General features: G+C 31.5%; 4 protein-coding genes and 1 long non-coding RNA gene across 6 annotated transcripts in view; 3 read left to right on the top strand and 2 right to left on the bottom strand.

Moving 5' to 3' along the window:
• LOC108738281 (oxidative stress-induced growth inhibitor 2) overlaps positions 1–5,126 on the bottom strand; it is a 28,312-nt gene extending 23,186 nt beyond the window's left edge. The window contains exon 1 of the mRNA XM_025976350.1: positions 4,964–5,126. The gene's annotated coding sequence lies outside the window, so the exon portion shown is untranslated. The remainder of the gene's footprint in view (positions 1–4,963) is intronic.
• A 3,186-nt stretch (positions 5,127–8,312) lies between these two features.
• On the top strand, positions 8,313–15,765 carry LOC108738284 (diacylglycerol O-acyltransferase 1B-like). Of its 2 annotated transcripts, XM_018471647.1 has the most exons (8): positions 8,316–8,496; positions 8,569–8,661; positions 10,222–10,313; positions 10,382–10,434; positions 10,523–10,625; positions 10,688–10,819; positions 13,258–13,532; positions 15,130–15,765. In XM_018471647.1, the coding sequence occupies exons 1-8, from the start codon at positions 8,474–8,476 to the stop codon at positions 15,424–15,426; spliced, it is 1,068 nt and encodes a 355-aa protein (XP_018327149.1). In that variant the 5' UTR covers positions 8,316–8,473; the 3' UTR covers positions 15,427–15,765. The 2 variants fall into 2 exon arrangements, with proteins under 2 accessions (XP_018327150.1, XP_018327149.1); XM_018471648.1 differs by lacking the exons at positions 10,382–10,434; positions 10,523–10,625 and having other exon boundaries at positions 8,313–8,496.
• Positions 8,882–10,215, top strand: LOC108738290. The gene is made up of 3 exons (XR_001937957.2): positions 8,882–9,006; positions 9,071–10,136; positions 10,200–10,215. It is a non-coding gene; the product is annotated as an uncharacterized LOC108738290 (long non-coding RNA).
• An 802-nt stretch (positions 15,766–16,567) lies between the features above and the next one.
• On the top strand, positions 16,568–19,656 carry LOC108738283 (diacylglycerol O-acyltransferase 1-like). Its single transcript, XM_018471646.2, has 9 exons — positions 16,568–16,870; positions 16,934–17,023; positions 17,228–17,319; positions 17,817–17,869; positions 17,942–18,047; positions 18,104–18,274; positions 18,684–18,955; positions 19,032–19,304; positions 19,435–19,656. Exons 1-9 carry the CDS (start codon positions 16,848–16,850, stop codon positions 19,636–19,638), a joined length of 1,284 nt encoding a protein of 427 aa, XP_018327148.1. The 5' UTR covers positions 16,568–16,847; the 3' UTR covers positions 19,639–19,656.
• Positions 19,657–19,751: 95 nt separating this feature from the next.
• Positions 19,752–23,462, bottom strand: part of LOC108738276 (semaphorin-2A) — a 93,215-nt gene continuing 89,504 nt past the window's right edge. Inside the window, exons 11-12 of the mRNA XM_025976368.1 lie at positions 23,013–23,279; positions 19,752–20,494 (exon numbers count right to left, since the gene is read on the bottom strand). Of these exons, the coding sequence (XP_025832153.1) occupies positions 20,411–20,494; positions 23,013–23,279 (351 nt within the window). The 3' untranslated portion in view covers positions 19,752–20,410. The remainder of the gene's footprint in view (positions 20,495–23,012; positions 23,280–23,462) is intronic.

Genomic DNA, 23,462 nt, shown 5'->3' with positions numbered 1-23,462 from the left:
TTTTTGAAGTGAAACTTCTTTACGCACGGTAGGGTAAGTTCGTTTCATGCTAGTTGCTATGTAACGAAGTCATGCAACGGATGTCCCCCCTCTATTCCGCCACGTAGTCGAGTTCGTAGCGGGGATCGCTTGAGCCGTGAGCGCGCTTCAATGCAACGTTCGTTACAGGCAACTCCGGCATGTATAGTGTAAAATTTAAATTCATACTGTACAAATAATACCATTAAACCAATTTCTTAACCCCTATACCGATATGTTTTATTTTTTTTTTCACTATAAGTTACTTCAAATTATGAGAAAAATTATTGTTGCTGTTGTAAAACCCTCGCCGGGAATCGAACCGGAGACTTTACGGACCAATGCTGTGACCACTAAGCTGCGAGAAATAATAATTTACAGTGGAAAAAAAATTGAGAATTAATTTTCAAATTAATATTTAATGTTAACCACTAAGAATTTTGAAAAGATCCAAAAGTGTTTTAAGAAGAATTTGTCATTTATTTTAACAATGAAAATAACGTATATTGCATTTTCATTTTATTAGATATACACTATATCTACTCTCTTTATTTGGTTAATTTGACTTACTAAAAAAACTCCAACCAAAGATCAAATTTTTAACAAAAACAAAAAAACTAATCGTAAGTTATTAAAGCGAAGGTGAAGTTCAAAAATCAAGTTAGGTAATACTATATATAGATTAAATTATGCACATAATTTTACTCTTAAGTAAGATAGAAAAAATATCATCAGAAACGTGAAAGCCACATGTAACAGATTTGAAAGCAGTGATGATTTCAAAAGTGGATGACTGACGTTTAGTTATCTTGTAATCATCATAAGACTTTTACCTCACAGTAGTGATGAGCAAAGCAAGACCAAGACGAAGAAGTCTTAATATTGGTCTTAGTCTTATTTATTCGATCTTGATCTTGATTTTACGTGTTAAGTAATGGTCTTGCTCATTTAATCTGATATATATGTTTTTTAACAATAAATAAATAAAATAAATTTCTTCTAAGCACAAATTATTCTATTTACCGACACAATAATTATCTTAAATGCTAAAATTTTCTGTCATATGCGAGCTTGTCAAGAATATAGTGTCGATAGTTGCTAGTTTTCAAAACTCGAAAACTTGCCCCTTCCTCTATCGCATAAATTGATCTTTCAGCGAAGAAAATAATACAAAGTACTTGAAAGAGGCAAAAATATCAAAAAAAGACTAGTTTGTCTTTATGTCAAGCATGTGTTATGCAAACTAGGGAATAAAGAACACTTAATCCGAGGATATTCTTGTAGATCCCTTTTATCAAACAGTGGTAAAGTTTCTTTTTTTTTATATTTAGTTTTAAAATCTAGTAAAGCAAACTGAAAATTTTAAACACAAAAATGTTTTATTCCAAGAAACAAGCGCAATCTACATCTTTAACTATTGCAAACAGTCATATAATCTATGTAAGTCTACCACTGCCCTATTTCACCAGCGCCCTCTGGTCTCCTACTGCTTCTAATATCTTTTCACTTTTAACCACTTTTAACATCCTCACGCCTAACGCCAAATTTCAAACTCTTATAACCTTTTTCGCAACGCCTATCGTTCATGTTTCACATCCATACAAAGCTGTGCTCCAAGCAGACTTTTAATAATCTTTTTCCAATTTCCGAATTAATAGATTAAGAATATAAAAGCGATTTCTTTTGTTCAAATCTTACCCGTTGTCCTTAATTTCAATTGAATTGTTGTGCGTATTTCAATAGTGCACTCAATTCTACATACAATAACAAAGTTCTTAGATATATCAGAGATTTTTGCCTTACTTACTACTCGTAGTCCGTAGTGCATGAGTATTAAATAAAAGTGGTTCTTTGAAAATGACGCAAAAAGTTTTTCCTTTCATACTAAATTATATTAAAACAAAAACTAAAGTTTCTTTGAAATTCATACTTATAAACGTTCGATGGAAAGCGACAATGGGATGTTTTCTTGACGTTTAGGACTAAACGTTTGCATGCTCATTATCAAATTTTCTTTCAGTGACAAAAATTTCATTCATAATGTTCTGTTGTTATTGTATTATTAATACATAACGAAAAGACTCCATAAAGAAATGAATGTTTTGGTTTAATTATAGAAAGTTTACACACACTTTAACTTTATCTGAAAAACCAGTTTACCTAGTTCTTTATAAAAATTGTATCGTAGTAATGAATAGATAGATGATAATGCAAAATGTTGTTATGACTTCATTAATTGAAGATAAACGTTTTCAATTCAATGTATTCCTGATGTAATGCAGTTACTATTCGCATGATATGCATTAACTAGTAAAAATTCCTTATTCATAAAATATTTAAAATATCATTGATAGCAGCTTTTAAACATTAAAAATAAAATCACCGCCTACGTGCATTACAATAGTGTGATGTGACTAAGCAGAATTATTATTACCTAATATACAAAACCTCTTTTGTGTACAGGAAATTGGAAAATAAATTACCGTTCCCTGTGTAACAAGTACAAGTGGGTCGTGTTGTAACCTATAAGTTGACCCATTTACAAAATTGAACCGTAAAAGCGTAATAAAATNTGAGATTTAATATAAATAAATATTTTTTTTTCATTTTTTCTAGCGCTAATTGTAATTTAACACAGAAAAATAGCAAGACCAAAATCCTTTATTTATTAATCCTTAAATGCAACAGCATAGAAACATAAAGTTATGTATGCTACGAAAATTTAAATCATTCCGTTGTGGTAAAAATAATATCTTGAAGATAATAACTAAAACCAGTAAGTACAACAAATAACTATTTTACAACTAAATAGAAATAGCTAAAAATACAATAAACGCAGTTAATTGCTCTTCAGACAATGGCACTCATCAAAGTTTATTTGTGCGTGGTAATGAAATCGAAAGCTTTAAATTTTTTATCATTTGGTATTAGCTATACATTTTTTGATAACAAAAAATGAAATTGTAATTAAATGTTTAAAATGTAGAAATATTTTGTGGTGTAAAAGTAATCAGGATTACTAATGGTTTTAGGTTCTCATGACGATCATCGGTACTAACTGCTAGTTAGCAACTAAACAAAATTTTATGAAAATACGTGTGTCGACGTTCAATTTTGACAACCCGTTTTTCTTATTTTGTTTATAAAAAAATCCGCAAAAATGCTTCCTAATTTTTTAATTATGTATAGGCTTTTACGTTTGGTCAAAGCAAACATAAATGTTTTAAAAAAAATATTGTTTGAGGTAGGCCGTCTGAGATTATTGCAGAAACTAATAGGAAGGGTGCCCATATGTAGTCATTTTTCCGCAATGATGAAGCGTCGGATTTAACCAATATTGATTTTGTTAATTGACTAATTGTTTTTTAGTAAGCAATATTGAAATTATTTCAAAAAAAAATATATTGGATCGCATGTTCGGATTAGTCAGAATCGGGTCTTTTCATCATCATCATCATCATCATAAGGTCAACAGTCCTGAGACTGGTTAGACACACACAGCCACTCTTTCCTATCCTGAGATAATCTTCGCATTTCCCTAAAACTAGCCCAAATCCTTAACCATTTGTGAACAGTAATCTAATCTAGGTCTACATCTGCCCCTCTCAACTCCTGTTTCTGCTTCTAATATATATAATCGAGTCAAAGAGACAAATTTTCATTATTTCAGTTATTTCTCTTCTTTGTTACTAAAAATGACGATGTTTTTTAACTCCGTAAGAAGTCTTCTCTTCAATAACAATTGATCAGTATAAAATTTATTTCACCGTAATTGAAAATTGTCCGGAATTAGGTAATTCATTCAGACTAATTTAAATTACTTTCTACTAGATTAACGCAGGATTTCTATAACATAATCCTTGTATTTACTTTTACATAAAAATACAAAACGGTTTTAAACATCAGTAAAAAATAATGACCAATATTGATATGAGAATTCAACTGATAATTTTTGTTCACAATGGTGTAGGTGCCTAGTATGATCTGGAGCTTTAGCTTTAAAGCTTACCGTTTAATGGTATGATAATTCCTGCCATTACAGCCTTTCTCAGTTATCCTGCTCCAAGGATTATATTAGTACAAGATACGTACACATTTTACAACTATAATTAGAACATTAATGTAAAAAGTATGTGAAAAATTGTGAGTTTCATTTGGGAATTAAATCTCATTTTATTAACGATAAATGTCCCTAAACATATGTATTTTTAATATCTATTATTATGATTTCTCCATTCGAATGACAGTTATTTTTTATTAATCTACAGAAAGTGATATTATTATATATATATATATTTTATACTACCCATTACTGTTGTTGTATTGGGTTTGAAATTTATATTATTGAAATAAGGAATGAAGGAAATGGTAGAAACAAGCAAAAAAGTCGTTTGGTACCGGTTTATCCGGTAACGTTAATGGACCTTGGTAAAAAAATTAATGACTTTGAGGAAATACCTTCATGGAAGAAGGCGAAAAAATTTTGCGATTATTCATAGGCATTTTATCCTGTCAGGATGTACACAAGTACCTTTTGTTTTTTTTTTAATAGGTACATAAAAATATTCGGCATAACACAACTGGCATGAATAAAAATATAAATACAAATATTTTTAAATTTAATTATTGTAAAACTAAATCTTAAAAATTGTTCACATTACATTCTAAAAATAAGAGAAAATACGTATCGATTTGACTTCATAAGGATAAACATAACCAGGATATGCTGACAAGGGCTAGGTTTGTTGACACAACACAGCAGGTGTGTAAACCTGAGGCATGAGAGTTTCCTCATTTTAATATCATTTTTTTATCAAATTTTGTATGCGTAACGTAACATTTTCAATAGTATCAACGTCAACAGAAATCAATTCTCTACCATTTAAGGTGTTATTTGGTTCAAAGTTGACTTGAAAAAAAAAGCTGAGCAAATCAATTGACCTACCTCTGAAAATAACTGATAAGATCGCGTTTAATGTGTACAAATTTCCAGATATTTCTGCGATTGTAATTTCACACGCGTGAATTCGGAACGTATACTTCACTCAGTTTACACTGGCTATATACACTAAACTACACTGCAATCGTTCTATGAGAATGGGATGCCGCGAATACCGGCACGACAAAAATAAGAATGGATTTGGTGCGCGCGCATCTACCATTAAAATATGCACTAATTACAATACAATAGTAAACGCTAATGATAAATGATATCACACTAACGCTATATCAAAAAAGATAGGGAATCCACTAGCTTACAACTAACAGGTAGGCGAGCAAAGTTTGGAGAGTGCTTCGTAAGCGTTCTACAGTAGAATGCAAAAATTTGGTAAATACAACTATCACAAACAACAAGCTCTTATAAAATCTTGTACTGAGTGTTTCCTTTCCTTATTCATTGCTTTATTTTTCTAAAAGAGTCACGTTTTGATTCTGAAACTTTGTAATACGTTTTATGTATGCTCAATTCTATTCCTTTGGTAAAACTCATTAAAGATAATAGATAAATACGGTAACATTTAAAAATCAATGAAATCAATAACTGATTTTAAAAATATGAAAAATGTACCTGCTACGTTTTTTTCTATTACATTACCGTAAATAAACCACAACACTCACTTCGTTCGTGTTGTCTTTTCCTACCAATACGACCTTAGTCGAACAATTTTTTTGTTTTCCATAATAGAATATTAAGTGCCGCAATATACTGGCAAAATTGTAGATAAATTTAAAGGTAAAAATTGCATGTAGGTATATTTACAATTCAATTACGATTTTCTTTAAATTTATGCATTTTTTTACAAACATTTCGTCGTGCTACAATGAATAATTTTCAACAAAATTTACCATACTGCAAAGACATTGTTGCATCATATTTTTCCCTTACATGATATTTTGTTATCTACCATATTACAGAGAATGCATAAAATATTTGTCCTACATAATTTTTTTATTTTGGTGTAGAAATTAGACAGAAAATGTATTACATCTAATTAACATTAAGTTTCTTTTAAAATTAGTATAAACTCTCTATAATGAAATAATTAATGTTTGAAAGTTGGAAACTCGGTTGTGTTACAAATTCACCGACATTATTATTCATAATTACGTTAATTTATTCTGAAAAACTCTTTATAATGCAGAAATTATTTGAATAGATTGCAGTCAATCTATGTATTAGCTTATTTGAATGAACCAATCATAATTTTTAAAGAAACGATATGCCCCATTTGTCATATTAAAACAAAAACTAAAGTTTCTTTGAAATTCATACTTATAAACGTTCGATGGAAAGCGACAATGGGATGTTTTCTTGACGTTTAGGACTAAACGTTTGCATGCTCATTATCAAATTTTCTTTCAGTGACAAAAATTTCATTCATAATGTTCTGTTGTTATTGTATTATTAATACATAACGAAAAGACTCCATAAAGAAATGAATGTTTTGGTTTAATTATAGAAAGTTTACACACACTTTAACTTTATCTGAAAAACCAGTTTACCTAGTTCTTTATAAAAATTGTATCGTAGTAATGAATAGATAGATGATAATGCAAAATGTTGTTATGACTTCATTAATTGAAGATAAACGTTTTCAATTCAATGTATTCCTGATGTAATGCAGTTACTATTCGCATGATATGCATTAACTAGTAAAAATTCCTTATTCATAAAATATTTAAAATATCATTGATAGCAGCTTTTAAACATTAAAAATAAAATCACCGCCTACGTGCATTACAATAGTGTGATGTGACTAAGCAGAATTATTATTACCTAATATACAAAACCTCTTTTGTGTACAGGAAATTGGAAAATAAATTACCGTTCCCTGTGTAACAAGTACAAGTGGGTCGTGTTGTAACCTATAAGTTGACCCATTTACAAAATTGAACCGTAAAAGCGTAATAAAATTTATTTAGGTATGTTTAACAAACGGCGATTCTCAAAGAATGTACTTATAAATAAAAATTTATTCAAAAGCTACTGTTGCTGATGTGCAATTAAGGAGCTTTGTGTAGAATGAATAGTTGATTAAAAAAGAAAAAAATAGACAAGAACACCCGCTTTGCCTTTGTTTTATGATGGCTTCATTGGGACACAACGTCATCTCTTTAGTTTGCTGGCTTCCTTCCTAATCTCTTAAAGGGTTTGTTCTGTTTATTCGAATGGTTAATGTAATAGGTTGAACTATAATTGCTATTTACTATATTTAATAGTTTTAATTTTTAATGATTTAAATTATTCTGAGGTAGATCTAGATTAGATTACTGTTCGCAAATAGTTAATGATCTGGGATGTTCTAGTTTTAGGGAAATGCGAAAATTAGCTCAGGATAAGATAAAAAAGTGGAGGTGCGTATCCAACCAGCCTTAGGACTAGCGATATTATGATGATGAAATTACTCTCGGGGTCTCAGGAAAAAATAAGGAAGTCCTACATTAGATTTGACAGTTGTTACACTTTCACAAGTGAAAAAATCTATTAATTGATATTTTGAATTTGACATTTCCGCTTCTTCTATCTTTCTGACCGATTTTTTTAATTTGGAAAGGGTAAAATTACTACGTAAACGTCCTTAAGATGAGATATTTAATTATTACTAAAATTAAATAAAAAATATCAGTCTAAATGTAATTAGCTTCGTTTAAATATTCATATCAATCAGAATATGTGACTGGTTATTTATAATTGACTTATATGCAATTAGAAAAAGGCGTTTTTTGAATACCTTGTATCTAATTAAGTTTTTATAATTTGTTCTCTGAAGGAATCTTCGTTAGTAACTTGGAACAGCAAATGTTTATATGGAATTTGTCAAACAGAGGACGCTAGTAATACCAATTGTAATGTTTAATACTTCCAAATCAATAAATAAACAATAGATAATTGTTTATACATGCAAATCTGCATTATCTGTTATTTGTTAAGAAAACTTACAATAACTAGAAAAATTATTCAAAGAAACTTAAAAAACAAATACAAACCAAATAAATAAGAAGAATTAATTCCTAAATAACTTTCTTTAATTAAACAAATTAGAGTTTTCCTTTTTTGGATTTGTTTTGTTTTTTCGGACTAAGTTTAGCATTTTTTCCAACCAAGCCACTGTATGATATAATGATCATTGTTGTTAATAAAATGTTTTCTAACATTAACTTTGTGCTTAAAGCATAGGTTCGCTTTTAATATATACTTGCAAACTAAATGCTTTCTCGATAAAGTAATTCCTACTTAATTTTGTTGCAGTTATTTCCCATTGTAAATTCATGCATCAGGTACAAACAAATGATTGAAAGTTTACTTATAATGAATTTTCGCTGTTATGTAAATTACTGCATAAACTACGGAGATAATCTGGCATAATGATCACTTAGTTGCGTCTTATGTGAAACATTTTTAACATTATTTATTTTACAAAACTTGTATTAACACTGCGTGAATATTTTCGACATGAAAGAAACTGCTAAGAAAACGTAAGTTTATTTTTATACCTACTATAAACTGTTTGAGTACTAAAACTGAAATAAATTCTCAAAATTTTGCAGTTCGTACGGTGTAGGTATTCAAAACTGGATTCTTATATTTAGTATCATATGTGCTATTAATTTTGCTCTGGGAACCTGGAAATATAAAAACGTGTAAGTTTTTCAGAAAACTCGATAGAACCCAAGCCTTTCCATCATAAACAATTTCTTTGGTACAAAAATTTAGTAATACTTATACAAGTAGCTCTAAAGGAGAAAAATGTGCTTGACTATGTGTTTTTCTAATAAAATTACCCCCCTCCTCCGCCCTAACATGTTTTTGATCCAAGGCCTTTACTGTGAACCTATTATAGNCATCTAGTCGGAGAATATTTTTTAAACATCGCGACGAAAACATGCTAACCATCTACAAATTGCCGAAAAGCTGACGGTCGTTGCTGTATAATGAGAATGCAACATAAAACTGACGGGCGGCTGCTGACCGTCATTTTACCTATAGTAAGAATCAGGCTTAATACGTATTTTATAGTAATTTTAAAAGTTTTTTTAAATTAAATTTTAGCTCGAACTTCCTTTTCGAATATATAATGGCACAACCTTCATAGGGATGCTTTTACAGATTCCTCAGAATGATTTGTCGTCCTATTTAAAGAAGAATTACGGACCTAGAATAAGTAACTTTTACGTTTTATTACAGTTCATTATTTTTCAACCTTTATTTGGTATATTTTTCTATTGGAACTGTAAGAATTTGGACAAAATTAATTAGATCTGTCGTTTATTTTGTTTTTATGACATACTACTTTATATCTGCAATTATTTAAATATAAATATCGGTATGTAGGTACAGAAATAGTAAACAGATAAATTTATATATATTAATGGCATTTAATATTTGCTCATGCAAATCCTTATTTATCTCCGGTAGACATATTATGAAGGGTGCTCTGTTTATTTGTAAATTGGTGGTATCAGTCTGTCAATCCAGCGCGTAATTTTTATCGTAATATCTTTAATCTTATGATGAATTAATATTTTTGTGTGTATCAGTTAGCGTCAAGTTTGAATACTCATGATTCATGATATCATTTAGGTTATTGATTGTATAAGATTTTTCATTACTTCAGAACATTTAAATGCATGTTTAGATGCATTTAGTTTGTCCTGGATGAAACTAGTATATACTGAAACTGATTGTGACAGATACAACACAACCTATATACTTACTGTGGGTACAATGCGGAAAGTTTTATTAAAATTGGATTTTACTTTATGTATATATATTTATCTTAATTTTAATACGTGGAAAAAATTAAAAGTTTATTAATAACAGTTGTAAGTTTTGTAAACATAATTTGTTGATGTTCATGGCAGACAGTTGAACTGTTTGTCCTGGCAGTGGTCAAAAGTACAGATTCAATTCGGAACAAAATATCGTCTATCATGCTCTGATAAGAGGACATGTTCGTAATTTTTTTTTCTTCGTATCAGTATATCGTCTTTTGTTGGCCGATACAGATGTGTTATTCATGGCTTTGAAATTACTTTAGTTTAGTTAAATCAATTATTTATTGCGCGTTGAATTAAGTGATAGTAATTAGTAAAATGACAGCATATAACAAGGGAAGGTAAGTTAAGACTGATTAGAAAATAACTGTGGAAAGTGGGTACTTTTGATTACCAAATTGCAGGTATTTTGGTATTGGTTTTTAGATCAGATCGTTTTATTTGCCCTAGCGAGTATATCGAGTTATTCATCCACTACATAAGAAGCCATTTTCGATCTTTTATATTATTATTATTGTGTAAGATTTTCGATATACGAACCTTTTTTAAGTAACATTTGCATACTACATACGATATTTTTTTCAAGGTGTTGTTTTACAATCAATCTTATCCGTTATAATAGAGAAATCTTTAATTTACGTGAGTATTTACTATATCCCTTTTATATTGTTTTTATGATTCTAACACTACACACAATTATTTCTTAATTTTATATTTGTTATAACAGAATTACGTGTCGGAATCGGCAGGTCTTGCATGTCATCTGATAAATAGCTTGTTGCCCACGAATTTTGCACTTGCCTCTTCTTACTTGGTTTACATAGATCCATGTAAATTGTTGAAGTAACAGTGTATTATAAATATATGAAGTGATTGTTTTATTTCTTTTAAGGCACTCTTTTTTTCGTTATGGTTCACGTGATCCATATCACTTTCTTGAGAGGGATTTCATACGCTTTCGTCAATAGCCGCTTGCGAAAAGAATGGCGTGAATGTATCAAAGAAAATGCGTATAATAAAAAAGGTAAAGAGTAAAATAATAAAATCGCTTCTTCTGTAAGGATTTGTAAAATTTTAACACCAATAAAACTATAGATACCGAAAACGTGATAACGCAACGTTTCCTTATTCCTATAGAAGTAATTTTTAGGGTATACCTATATGAATATAGGGGAGAATGGGAAAATTGCGGTCAGCTAAACAAAAATGTGGATAGGTGCGAGACATTTTAGAACAATTAGCTGAACTTCCCATGCGTCAAAAATCTTAACTATCGGGTTGTTCGGAAAGTCATTTCGTTTTTTTTGTGGAAATGAAAGACAGTTTTCATATAATAAACAAATACCTTATTAAATTATATATTGACCGTTCTGGTCCAACACCTTTTGCCATCTTTCTGGTAGTAGCATAATTCCACGCTCATAAAATTTTTGGTCTTTGCTGGCAAAAAACTGATCGAGGAGGTTTTTGACCTCCTCATTTGAGGTGAAGGTTTTACCGTCTAAAAAATTTTGGAGTGACCGGAACAAATAATAATCCGATGGTGCCAGGTCTGGAGAATATGGTGGGTGTAGCATTGTATCCCATTCAAGCTGTAAAAGCTTTTGGCGAGTGACCAAACTTGTGTGAGGTCTCGCGTTGTCTTGGTGAAACACTACACCTTTCCTGTTGATTAGTTCTGACCTTTTCTGTTGAAGTGCATCATTCAGTTTGTCCAGCTGATGACAGTAGACTTCCGAATTAATCGTTGTGTTATCCGGTAAAAGCTAAAAAAAAACGATTCCTTTAAAATCCCACCAAACAGACAGCATCACCTTTTTTTGGTGAATATCGGCTTTGGAAATGGTTTGAGCCGGTTCATCTTTTTTGCTCCATGACCTCTTGCGTTTGACGTTGTTGTATACAACCCATTTTTCGTCCCCAGTGATGATGCGCTTCAAAAACGGATCATTTTCGTGACGTTTGAGAAGCGAATCGCAGACGTCAATGCGGCGACACAGATTTCTCTCTGTGAGAACATGGGGAACCCATACATCGAGCTTCGAGGATAATCCCAGGCCTTTCAAGTGGTCATAAACTGTTGAATTTGATAAATTTAACCTCAATCCGATCTCACGTGTTGTTATTCGCCGGTTCACATCAACTAATGCCTTTATCGCGTCTTTATCAGCTTCAACCGGCCTTCCCGAACGTGGTGCATCTTCGACATCAAAATTGCCGGATCGAAATTTAGCGAACCAGTTCTGGCACTGGCGTACTGTCAACACACCTTCTCCATACACATCAGTCAATTTCTTTCTGGATTAAACAGCAAAAACGAAATGACTTTCCGAACAACCCTATAGAATTCTACAAAGGGGGATGTAAAAAAGAGCGGAAAACTATTAGGGGAAGATCGATTTTGGTTTAGAAGAAATAGAGGAGCGCGGAAGGCCATTCTAGCTTTACGGGTAACAATAGAGAAAACGATAGAAAAAGGAAAGGGTGCGTACATAGGATTTGTAGATTCCGAAAAAAGGTTTTGACAATGTTAAATGGGACAAGATGTTAAATATACCTACTTAAAAATGTAGGGATGAGTTACAGAGATAAAAGAGTGATACTTAGTTTGTATAAAAAGCAACAGGCAATTACAGAGCTGGGGCTGCAACGTAGAAAATTATATATTAGGAAGGGAATCAGACAGGGATGCACACTGTCACCGCTACTTTTTGATCTATACATCGAAGACGCGTTCAACGTCATTAAAGACAGTACAACTGGAGGGATAAAAATACAGGGTCAAATGATTAGTATGCTTAGATTTGCAGATGATATAGTAGTAGTAGTAGTAGCATCTAACAAAGAGGATTTAGAGATAGCTTTAAATAAAATGGAAGCGATATCGACAAAACAGTACTGTATGAAAATAAACAAAAGTAAAACAAAATACTGGTATGCAAGGAATAAAAAGGAAGGAAGAGAGCGAATATAAAGATGGGAGACGAAAAATTAGAAGAAGCGGCTGAGTTTAGGTATTTTGGAAGTCAGATAAGTCAGGACGGAAGGAGTAGTAGGGATATTAAGCAAAGGATAGCATCGGGTCGACTCCTTTTCTTTTTTGAACTTCCATAGCTGCCACCGTTTTCCTACATTTTGCAATGTCCATCCCCCTTCACCAACATTTTCTTTCTCGCCTCGTCAACCTAGCAATTTTACAAAATTTTTCGATGTTATTGTGAAAAGCGGTTCGATCCTTCGCTTTTCTTTATTTTACACGCCTTTTTTCCATCATCTTTCCACAGATTGATCATTTTCTTACCATTCCTGTAAAATAATCTCGCAATTTCAAATTATGATTGAATTAAAATATACAATTCCACTTAATAAAAACTAAACTAAATTTAAGAAGAATCAATAATTAGTATAATTTTATTGACATACAATAGTGCAGTATACATATGCTTGTTTTACGTATTTCAGAAACAAAAAATGTATACCCCCAAAATATTAATATAAGGGATTCGTTACGTTTTTGGTTTGGAGCGCCGTCTGGGACATACAAACCAGAGGTTCCTTCTCGTATCATCACACTAAATCTCAGTTGGCTCGGAGTTGGACTGGTGAAGGCTGTTATTTTTACGTATATTTCATTAAATATTCTTCATGTTTTCGTTGCTCCGGCTGTGGAAGAATGTGTTCAATACATCGAAAAGGGGGTTCTTTCCGAAGCACTCGGATGCTTCCTAAGATTATTGGTAATTACTGTTAGCTTGTATCTGCGATATTTTAACCTTTACAATGTCGTTACGTCAACAAGACTATCTGAAATTTTTGAAAAAACCTGTACATACCTTTTAGTAAACATTTTTGATTGAGGTAGTGCCCTTCCTAAATAGTTTATTTAAGGATGCGATAAAATTTATACAGGTTGCAGATAGGTAGTCTATCGGCATATAAACTTTAGTATAGCGAATAAACGGTAAAACGCAAAATTTTTGCGATATTACTTGCAGAAGATTGAAAAGTTCGTGACTGTTGCCAAAGATATGAAACAATACGAAGCGATACGACAACACTACAACGTTCCCTGCGAAATTTCCCTTGCAGGAGGTTTCTCCTGCAACTGTATATAATATTATTATATTAATTAATATATAAATAACTAATTCAAGCAACATTGGTCATACATAATTTTATCAATATTTGATTCTTAAAAAAAGCCTTCTAGTTTTCTACGTATGGCCGAAGATGACGGCAAGTAGACATCTTGGTAAAATTTTCTGTTTTCGCTATCGCCAAATCGTAACAAGGGCTAGTTTCCTTAGCAGCAAGTTACTAGGTCGGGTGCGAAACATGGACAGTGGGCGCGGCGGAAAAGAAAAGGTTAGAAGCCTTCGAAATGTGGTGTTATAGGCGAATGATGAGGATATCGTGGGTAGAGAAGGTTAGAAATGAAGAGGTATTGGAAAGAATAGGAGAACAGAGGACTCTATGGAAGTCAATAAAAAATAGGCGAGATAGGTTGGTAGGACACCTTCTCAGGCATGAAGGTCTAGTCAGAGACATATTAGAGGCAGAAACAGGAGTTAGGAGGGGTAGAGGTAGACCTAGATTAGATTACTCTTCGCAAAATAGTTAAGGATGTGGGCTGTTCTAGTTTTAGGGAAATGCGAAGTTTAGCTCAGGATAGGAAATAGTGGAGGTACGTGTCCAACCAGTCTTAGGACTGATGACCTTGTGATGATGAAGTTACTAGGTAGGTACCTTAAAAAGACTCTGCTATCGGTTTTAGGTAGGTGACGGCTAGGAAAGCCTACCTTTTCGTTTAACTTAACCTAAACTAAATTTTGAACTCAATTGTTTTATAGCAATAGCTCCTAAAATTATTAAGGCGTGTGTTTGACTTTTGGTACGATTCCTTTTCTTAAACAACTTAACACGTTACAATGCAGTCTCTGAATGTATGTTTGAAGTTGTAGTAGGATCATGTCTAATTCTGAAGTCTAAACTGTTAAATTAGTTAATTAAACTTATTAATTGATCCAAGCTTTCGCGACCACCATTGATATGATTAGTAATTCTAAGGATTTCAGGCCTCGTTTATTAAGGCTACTTGTCCTCAATGTTTCGTCGTTTGCGTGGACGACATCTTCAGAAGTTGTTTTCCCAATGTTGAAGGATAAGAAGCCTTAATTAACGACATCCCGAAAACCTAAAATAACCAATTACAATTCTGTAAGTTAAGCCGTCATGTTACGTTGAGTATTTTGTTTTGCTTTTCTGTGGAAACTGACTTTCGGAACTGAGTTCAATTCAGCATATATTAATTACAAAAAAAATTTTAAATAATAGATCCCAGTTAATCTTTTATGGTTAATTGGTGTTTACTATTTTGGGTTGGTTACAATAACTGGAACATGGTCTAAAGTCGTGGGATACCGTTCAAGTAAACAGAAAGATTGGTGGAACAGTGAAACAGTGTCTGAATACTGGACAAAATGGAATTATTTTGTACACGAATGGTACAAAGAAACAATATTCATTCCTTTAGTAAAAAGTGGAATTAGTTCACAAAGTGCGAATGTTGCTATTTTCGCATTTAGTGGACTTTTACACGTCTTCTTTGTAAGTATTGGACTTTACAATTAGGTAATTTTAATATTTTAGATTTACATTTTAATCCCTGTACGGGTTGAGTTTTAAAAAGTCCTTCTTTACTGCTCGTCTACGTTGTATAGAAAACGCCTGTAGAAAATAGAAAGTCTCTAGACCCGGTTTATCCTTTTCTACATTATAGAAGATAGACTGATAGATTTTGGTTATAATAAAAAATTCCGTAATCGAGAATTAGCACAGTATTAAATACGAAAATTTGAGTTTTAGAAAGTCCTTTCTTACTGCTCGTCTACGTTGTATAGAAAACGCTTGTAGAAAATTTCAAGTCTCTAAACACGGTTTATCCTTTTCTACATTATAGAAGATATAGTTTCGTTATAATAAAAAATTCCGTAATAGAGAATTAGAACAGTATTAAATACGAAAATTTACTTTCTCATCAATAGAATACTTCGTTTATAGTCTACATGATTGTTCATGTTTATTGAAATGGAGTTTGAAAATAAAAATATTTAATTTTTGTACATTTAAAAATTACTTTATTTTTACCTAAAACCATGTTTATATGCGACTTAAAATCTTAATCTTACTTGCTAATGCTTGATTCTCACTATCCGTAAGTTGACGGTCAGCAGCCGCCCGTCAGACGTCCGTCAAAATATTATTCCGTTTAAAAACCGTTGTGTGTACTCNGTACAGAAATAGTAAACAGATAAATTTATATATATTAATGGCATTTAATATTTGCTCATGCAAATCCTTATTTATCTCCGGTAGACATATTATGAAGGGTGCTCTGTTTATTTGTAAATTGGTGGTATCAGTCTGTCAATCCAGCGCGTAATTTTTATCGTAATATCTTTAATCTTATGATGAATTAATATTTTTGTGTGTATCAGTTAGCGTCAAGTTTGAATACTCATGATTCATGATATCATTTAGGTTATTGATTGTATAAGATTTTTCATTACTTCAGAACATTTAAATGCATGTTTAGATGCATTTAGTTTGTCCTGGATGAAACTAGTATATACTGAAACTGATTGTGACAGATACAACACAACCTATATACTTACTGTGGGTACAATGCGGAAAGTTTTATTAAAATTGGATTTTACTTTATGTATATATATTTATCTTAATTTTAATACGTGGAAAAAATTAAAAGTTTATTAATAACAGTTGTAAGTTTTGTAAACATAATTTGTTGATGTTCATGGCAGACAGTTGAACTGTTTGTCCTGGCAGTGGTCAAAAGTACAGATTCAATTCGGAACAAAATATCGTCTATCATGCTCTGATAAGAGGACATGTTCGTAATTTTTTTTTCTTCGTATCAGTATATCGTCTTTTGTTGGCCGATACAGATGTGTTATTCATGGCTTTGAAATTACTTTAGTTTAGTTAAATCAATTATTTATTGCGCGTTGAATTAAGTGATAGTAATTAGTAAAATGACAGCATATAACAAGGGAAGGTAAGTTAAGACTGATTAGAAAATAACTGTGGAAAGTGGGTACTTTTGATTACCAAATTGCAGGTATTTTGGTATTGGAGTTGAAAATTGGTTTCTTCTTATTAGCATCTTTAGTGGTATAAATGTTGCATTAGGAAACTGGAAAAATCAAAGGTATTTAAATACAATGGTAGTTATGAAATATGTATTATAGTGAGAGCTCACTTTTTAATAGCGCATACATAAGTTGCATGTTAAACTATTTTGTTGTTGGATTTGTGATTTTAATTTTATTCGAAAATTTAGGGTAATGAATCTAAATAGTTATAATTTTCCCCCTGCGAACAGCACATGTACATTTATTTTCTTTTTTTATAGCTTTACCAATTTTGTAACACCGTTCGAATTCATAGAACTATTTTGTGAATTTTTAAGAAATTACACTGTTTTAATAGTTATTCTATTTTCAAGTAAGTACTTAAGTTGATTTTTTTTTTGTTTACATTGACTGTGTATTTATATGAGTACATAATAATACTAACTGACCCTATAGACATTTTTTTGTCCAAGTGCTAATAAGTTTCTGAATTTACAAAAACCTATTATATTATATATTTTCTTTCAATTGAAAACATTCAGTTATTTTCATGCCGGGTGCATAACGAACAAAACAAAGCAAAATTACGCATACTATCCATCATTCAAATCGTGAAGTCATGATTTTCATTTCATACAAAAATGCGATACAGAAAATCACTTTCAGTTTTCCCGATTTTTCTATTTTCTAAAGCACCTTTCCGAATTTTTATTTCTTTAAAAATCGTATTAGGATTATTAGTTTAGTAATTACTAACGAAAAGCATTTGATTTTTATCTACATATACATATTTCTGTTTTTGTATAATTAAAATTAACTTATACCTAAAGTTTAAATCAATGTTGTTAATGAAACAAAATTTTCTTTTAGTTTCGTTTATTCAAACAACCTTCTGCATATTTATTGAAAAAGCCATATACAGGGTAAGATTAAAAAGAAAATTTTTAAATGTTTTATTAGCATGCGTTTATTAGCAAAACCTCATCTTTTTTTAGGATTATATTTCAGAAGGTACTGGCCAAGTTTTGTATCTCGTTAATGGCTTTAGTTTGCCAAATTGTTTTATAGCAGTTTGTTTTATGTCTAACAAAATCGGTCCAGGTAGTTTATTTTCTAATAAATTGTCGTAGCCTTTTCTTACCTGTCTTTATTTTCAGTTCCAAGCTTTTTTGCAATAGGGATTCTTTTACATTTGTTTTGTCTTAAAGTTTTATCTTACATGTATGTCAATTATAAACAGAGGAAAACGTGGCTAAGTGAACAAAGCAATAATTCCACTAATAGTGATAAAGAAAATGCTAATGATGTAGTCATTAAGGATGAGAAAGGTACAATAGAAATTTAAGGAAATTAAAGACATTTACCTTGACTATGGTTAATATCAAGAGAAATAGTCACTACAATTGCGAAGTGTCAAATTTTATACATTTAAATCTACGGTGTCATTAATTTCCATTAAGAAAAATTGAATGTCTCATTAAAATTTTGATACTTTTTATCGTTGTAACATAACTCGTTAAGTAAAAACTGTACAGAATTATTAATAATTCATTGATGGGTTAAATTCTGCTCATTTTTAGTTTATTTAGTCCAGGTAGGATTCTCCTTTTTAATGCATTTCATAGTTTAACTCAAACTTCAAAGGGCCATACCGGATCACTGCTTTTATCGAAAGGAATTTCGATCGAAATATTGATATGAAAAATTCATTTTTATTATACACTGTAAACTTTTTAGACAAAGAAATTCGTTATCTTCAGAGTCTCAGTTTGAAAAATTTGTACCTGTTTATGTATGTCAGTCCTTCATTGGTGTATAAGCCAAACAGTGATATTCGTTGGAAGTTGGACATTTCCTATTTTATTTCTGCTTTTATAAAAGGACTTGTCGTCTTCTATGTCGCTCTGAATATATTGAATGTCTTTATAGTAGAAGATGTTAAAAATTCCAAGCGGTTTATTGATAATGGAGAAGTGCTTCAAGTTCTTAAAACAGTTTTTAAGATATTGGTACGTTTAAAAATTGCATTTTAAAATCACTCCAAGGAAGATGTTTATGCTGATAAAAACTAATTTTATTTTATAGGTTCCTGTTCACCTGGTGTGGTTGTTGATTATTTATTATTTCAATTTTTGTGTATTTTTTGAATCCTGGAGCAAAGGAGTTGGGTATCCTTTGAATCAGGATTACGATTGGTGGAATAGCGAAACTGCGGCCATTTTTTGGTGCAAGTGGAACGTTATTGTTCACGAATGGCTGAAAGAGACTGTTTATAAACCACTTCTTATAGCCGGTGTTAGTAAAACCACGTCCAGTACAATGGTATTCGCATTAAGTGGTTTATTCCATTCTTATTGCGTAAGTGATTGTGTCTGTCGCTAGTAAACAACATGCATGTTACGTTTGTGTTTGCATTGGATTTATAAAATTTTAATCTGTTTAAAGTTGCTCTTACATACGAACGCATTTTTTTTTTATTTACTTACAGTTTGAATTTCCTTTTCGACTCTTCAACGGTTTCGGATTTGTAGCCATGGTTAGTCAGATTCCTCTTCAGGAATTCACTAATTATGTGTCAAGAAAACACGGAATCAAACTGAGCAATGCTTTAATATGGCTACAAATAATGGTTGGTCATCCAATTACTATAATTCTTATGTACTATCATTATGCTTCTTCGCAAATAAAGTAATAATAATAAGAAGAAACATATTGTCTCTGGTGTTCTATCCACTAATAACAGCTAAAAAGAAGTTGTTTTAAAAGCCTTCAAGACAAGTTATTTTGCTATACCAACACACTTTATCGTAATTATATAATAATAAGAAGATTCAAAAATACCCTTAAATAACAACACTTATAAAATAGAACAAACAAAATAACTCAAATTCCAACGCCAAAACACGACACTTTAGTTGTCCAAAGCACTTTTTGGTAACAACGTTACCTTCTTCAGCTTGAGTTTCAACTAGTGTCGTGTTTTGGCGTTGGGGTTTGAGCTATTTTATTTGTTCTACAACAACCGCCAAAGTTTTTCCAATCGTCACACTTGTAAAATAAACTATTCAACCGTGTATTTCCTTCAAGACCATAGTACCAGGCAATTACAGACATAATTATTTATTAGCTACAAAAATAAGAAAATTTTCGAATTATTAAGCATCATATATTTATTAAAATTAATCTATTCCTTACAATAAGGTAAAGTCCATTCACTAGACGTAAACAAAAGAGAAACTGGATATTTAAGCACACTGTTTGTTTTAAAATCGGAGAACTTTTATCACAGGTTTAGAAATAGGTACTCGGGTCATTATTTATTAATGATAGTAGTTATGTATTTGTATAGGTATTTAACATTTCTTGTAGATTCGTTTATGTTTACACAAACAGGGTAAACCATCGTAATGTTGAAATGCAAGTATCACAGTTTAGATTAAGGGGGGGGCATCATTATTGCATATTCATCGAACGTTGTTCTGACTTTTTCTTAATTCTTCTTGTTTACTTGAACCTTTGTTTGTATTGATTCTCTTCGCCGCGCAACGCTGTAAATGAAAAAAATGTAAGGGTAAAAAATAAAAATATGAAGGCTCCTATGTAAAAAGCTTGCAAATATTTTGAATTTAATACCTACTTATCAGTGTTTTTGTTATTTGTTTTTTTTTATTATTTCTTTGTAGAAAAATATTTAAAAAATAATACAGTAAGACATAAAGGTAGTAGTGTTTGATTAAACATTTATCTACTGTTTCGCTAAAATTATAAAAATCTGACGGTCGAGATGGGGGAGAAGAATGGGGGCGGAGAGACATAATTTCGAAAATGTTTGAAACAAATGCTGTAGCATCAACTTGCATTTCGAATCTAGAATCGCTGTATTATTTTGATTTATTCTTTTAATGTGAATTAAATACCTACTTACCAGTGTTTAGTTTTTCATGTATATTTTTTTATTTGTTTTGTATTATTTCCATGTAGAAAAATCTTTAAAAATTAATACACTCTAAGATAAGTATAAAGGCAGTGGTGTTTCCTAAAATCTACTGGTTCTCTAAAGTTTTAGTAGTCGGGGGGGTCGATTCGGAGGAAAAAGGCGGGAGTGGAGAGGGATAACCTCGAAAATGTTTAAAGTAAATGCAGTAACGTCAAATCGTATTTATTTTTCGTACAAAAACATTTAAAATTCTATCAAACAAGCAACCCGCTCTCAAAATAATGAAAATTGTAATTTTTATTTAAATAATCAAAACAGTGAATGAATATTTAAACTGCAAACGCAAGGGCTACTTCATAGCAAGGATTTGGAGCCACTGCTCCCTGCAGTCAGCACAGAGACCTGCAGGTCTTTTCTTCGACATGAAGAGAAGTACATTCCTGTTTCATTAGCCAATCGGTATCGGTTTACAAAATTTTATATGGCGTTCTGTGAAACTGAACTAAAGCCCACTTCATTTGAAATACATTATTTTTCCTTTTTGATCCAACATGTAAATGGCTGTGTTAAAAGATGAGAAATTAAATACGTTTTTTAGAGAAAAACACTAAAACCCAAATTTTATATAATTAACAACATTTAAAAAATCTAAAATGTGTTTCGACACTCAAGAACTATAAATATCACCCTTCGAGTTTAGTGCTTAGCATAGTCTCAAAATCTCAAAGTAGCCACTCTTTTTGAAATGCACTAAAAGTATTTGAATCGAGAGTAGAATCTCAAACATGTGAGTGTGTACCCTCTTTTTAGAGTACCTCGTTCCTCGAGGACCCTATCACATTTTTCGATGCATAAACAAGAGTATCTGTTTGCACTAATTAATAGTAGGTACCTCCTTAGTTGCAGTCTCACACATATAAACGTCTATACACAAAAAAATCTGAATAAGTACTCAAGGAGTTAGTAGATGAGATGAAACTCAATGTGCACTCATCTGTTTGAAATTCTACTCACAATTTAATGCACTTCAAATGGAGTGGCCAATTTTAAAATATGAAACTATACTCAGCACTCAATATATACATATACATATATATATCACCACCCCTTGAGTGTCGAAAGACATTTTAGTTTTTTTGTAGAATTTTGAATTTTAGTGTTTTACTAAAAAAAATACAACGCGTAATTATACAACACGCTACTGAAGTAAAACTTCTTCAAACACACAAACATACCGGGATAGGGGTTAAGGAATTGGTTTAATGGTATTATTTGTACACTATGAATTTAAATGTTATATTATATATGCCGGAGGTGCCTGTAACGAACGTTGCATTGAAGCGCGCTCACGGCTCAAGCGATCCCCACTACGAACTCTACTACGTGGTCGAGTAGAGGGCGGACATTCGTTGCATGATTTCGTTACATAGCAACTCGCATAAAAGGAACTTACCCTACCGTGCGTAAAGAAGTTTCACTTTATTGTTTATTTCTCATATTTCTATTCAGCTTGGTACCTATACGTTACATCAAAGAAGAAAAAATGTGCATTTTCCCAACAAATCTTCACGATACAGTTTTTTTCTTTCTTTTTTTTCTTAGGATAATCTTCTTCTTTTCTTTCTAACTTAATTTTACGAAAAAATTGTTACTAAGTTTGTGTGTATTTATAGTTTAAGAAATTCGCGGTTGTCTATTTTCAAAGACTTGGCTTTCAGTGACTTTTTTATTCTTCCAATGTTAATGAAAAATATCTATCTACGAATGGGGGAGTTAAGTAGAGTAACAATTTGGGGAGACACCAATATATGTAACCCGGTTGGTGGGGACTGCAAAATTGGGTATTTTATTACAATCGTATTTTATCTATAACAAAATCTAAATTTAACCGACCCGAAAATTAACAAATTTGGGGACGGTTATTGAGCAAATTAACAATTATATGGTGAACACCATCTATGAGAAGTGTCTACGGCGTGCTAATGAGAACCAAAGATCATGCAAGAACTTATGTTTAGAAGTTATTTTATCTGGGTGTAGATTATTTATATTATTTTATTATCATAAAATCTATCTTAATTTGGTTCAAATCTTCATACAAAAGCACTACCCTACACCTAATAACTTACCGCCTCTTTCTTCTCCCATGTTTTTCGAGACTGCTTGTATTTTTCAAATTCACGGCACCAATCAGCGTAAATTTTTTGGTAATTTTCATTTTGATTAGGCGATAAACATCTATCAAAGTCTATATTAACCTCATACGAACATAGAAGGGAAGTGCCAACGAAGCAGTCGTATTGTCCTGAATCTTCTTGTTGAGCGCTTAATATAACGAGACCATGCTGGGACGTTTCGATGTATTTGTCTGATCTATACATATTAAAAAAAATGTACTCATTAGATAAAAGTTAAGAACTATACTTATTAACTTCCCATTAGGAAGTTATTGTAATTGGGTCGAAAAGTGAAATCGGAATTTTCATTATATTTCCACGTTTTAACATATTAGTAGCATGCTAGCCAATTTTTTTGATGATGTGTGTATGTACGTACGTACGTACGTACGTACGTACGTA

Source organism: Agrilus planipennis, unplaced genomic scaffold (assembly GCF_000699045.2).
Source record: "Agrilus planipennis isolate EAB-ADULT unplaced genomic scaffold, Apla_2.0 scaffold186, whole genome shotgun sequence".
NCBI lineage: Eukaryota > Metazoa > Arthropoda > Insecta > Coleoptera > Buprestidae > Agrilus > Agrilus planipennis.
The sequence above is the reverse complement of the archived record's forward strand: the minus strand, read 5'-3'. Positions and strand labels throughout refer to the sequence as shown.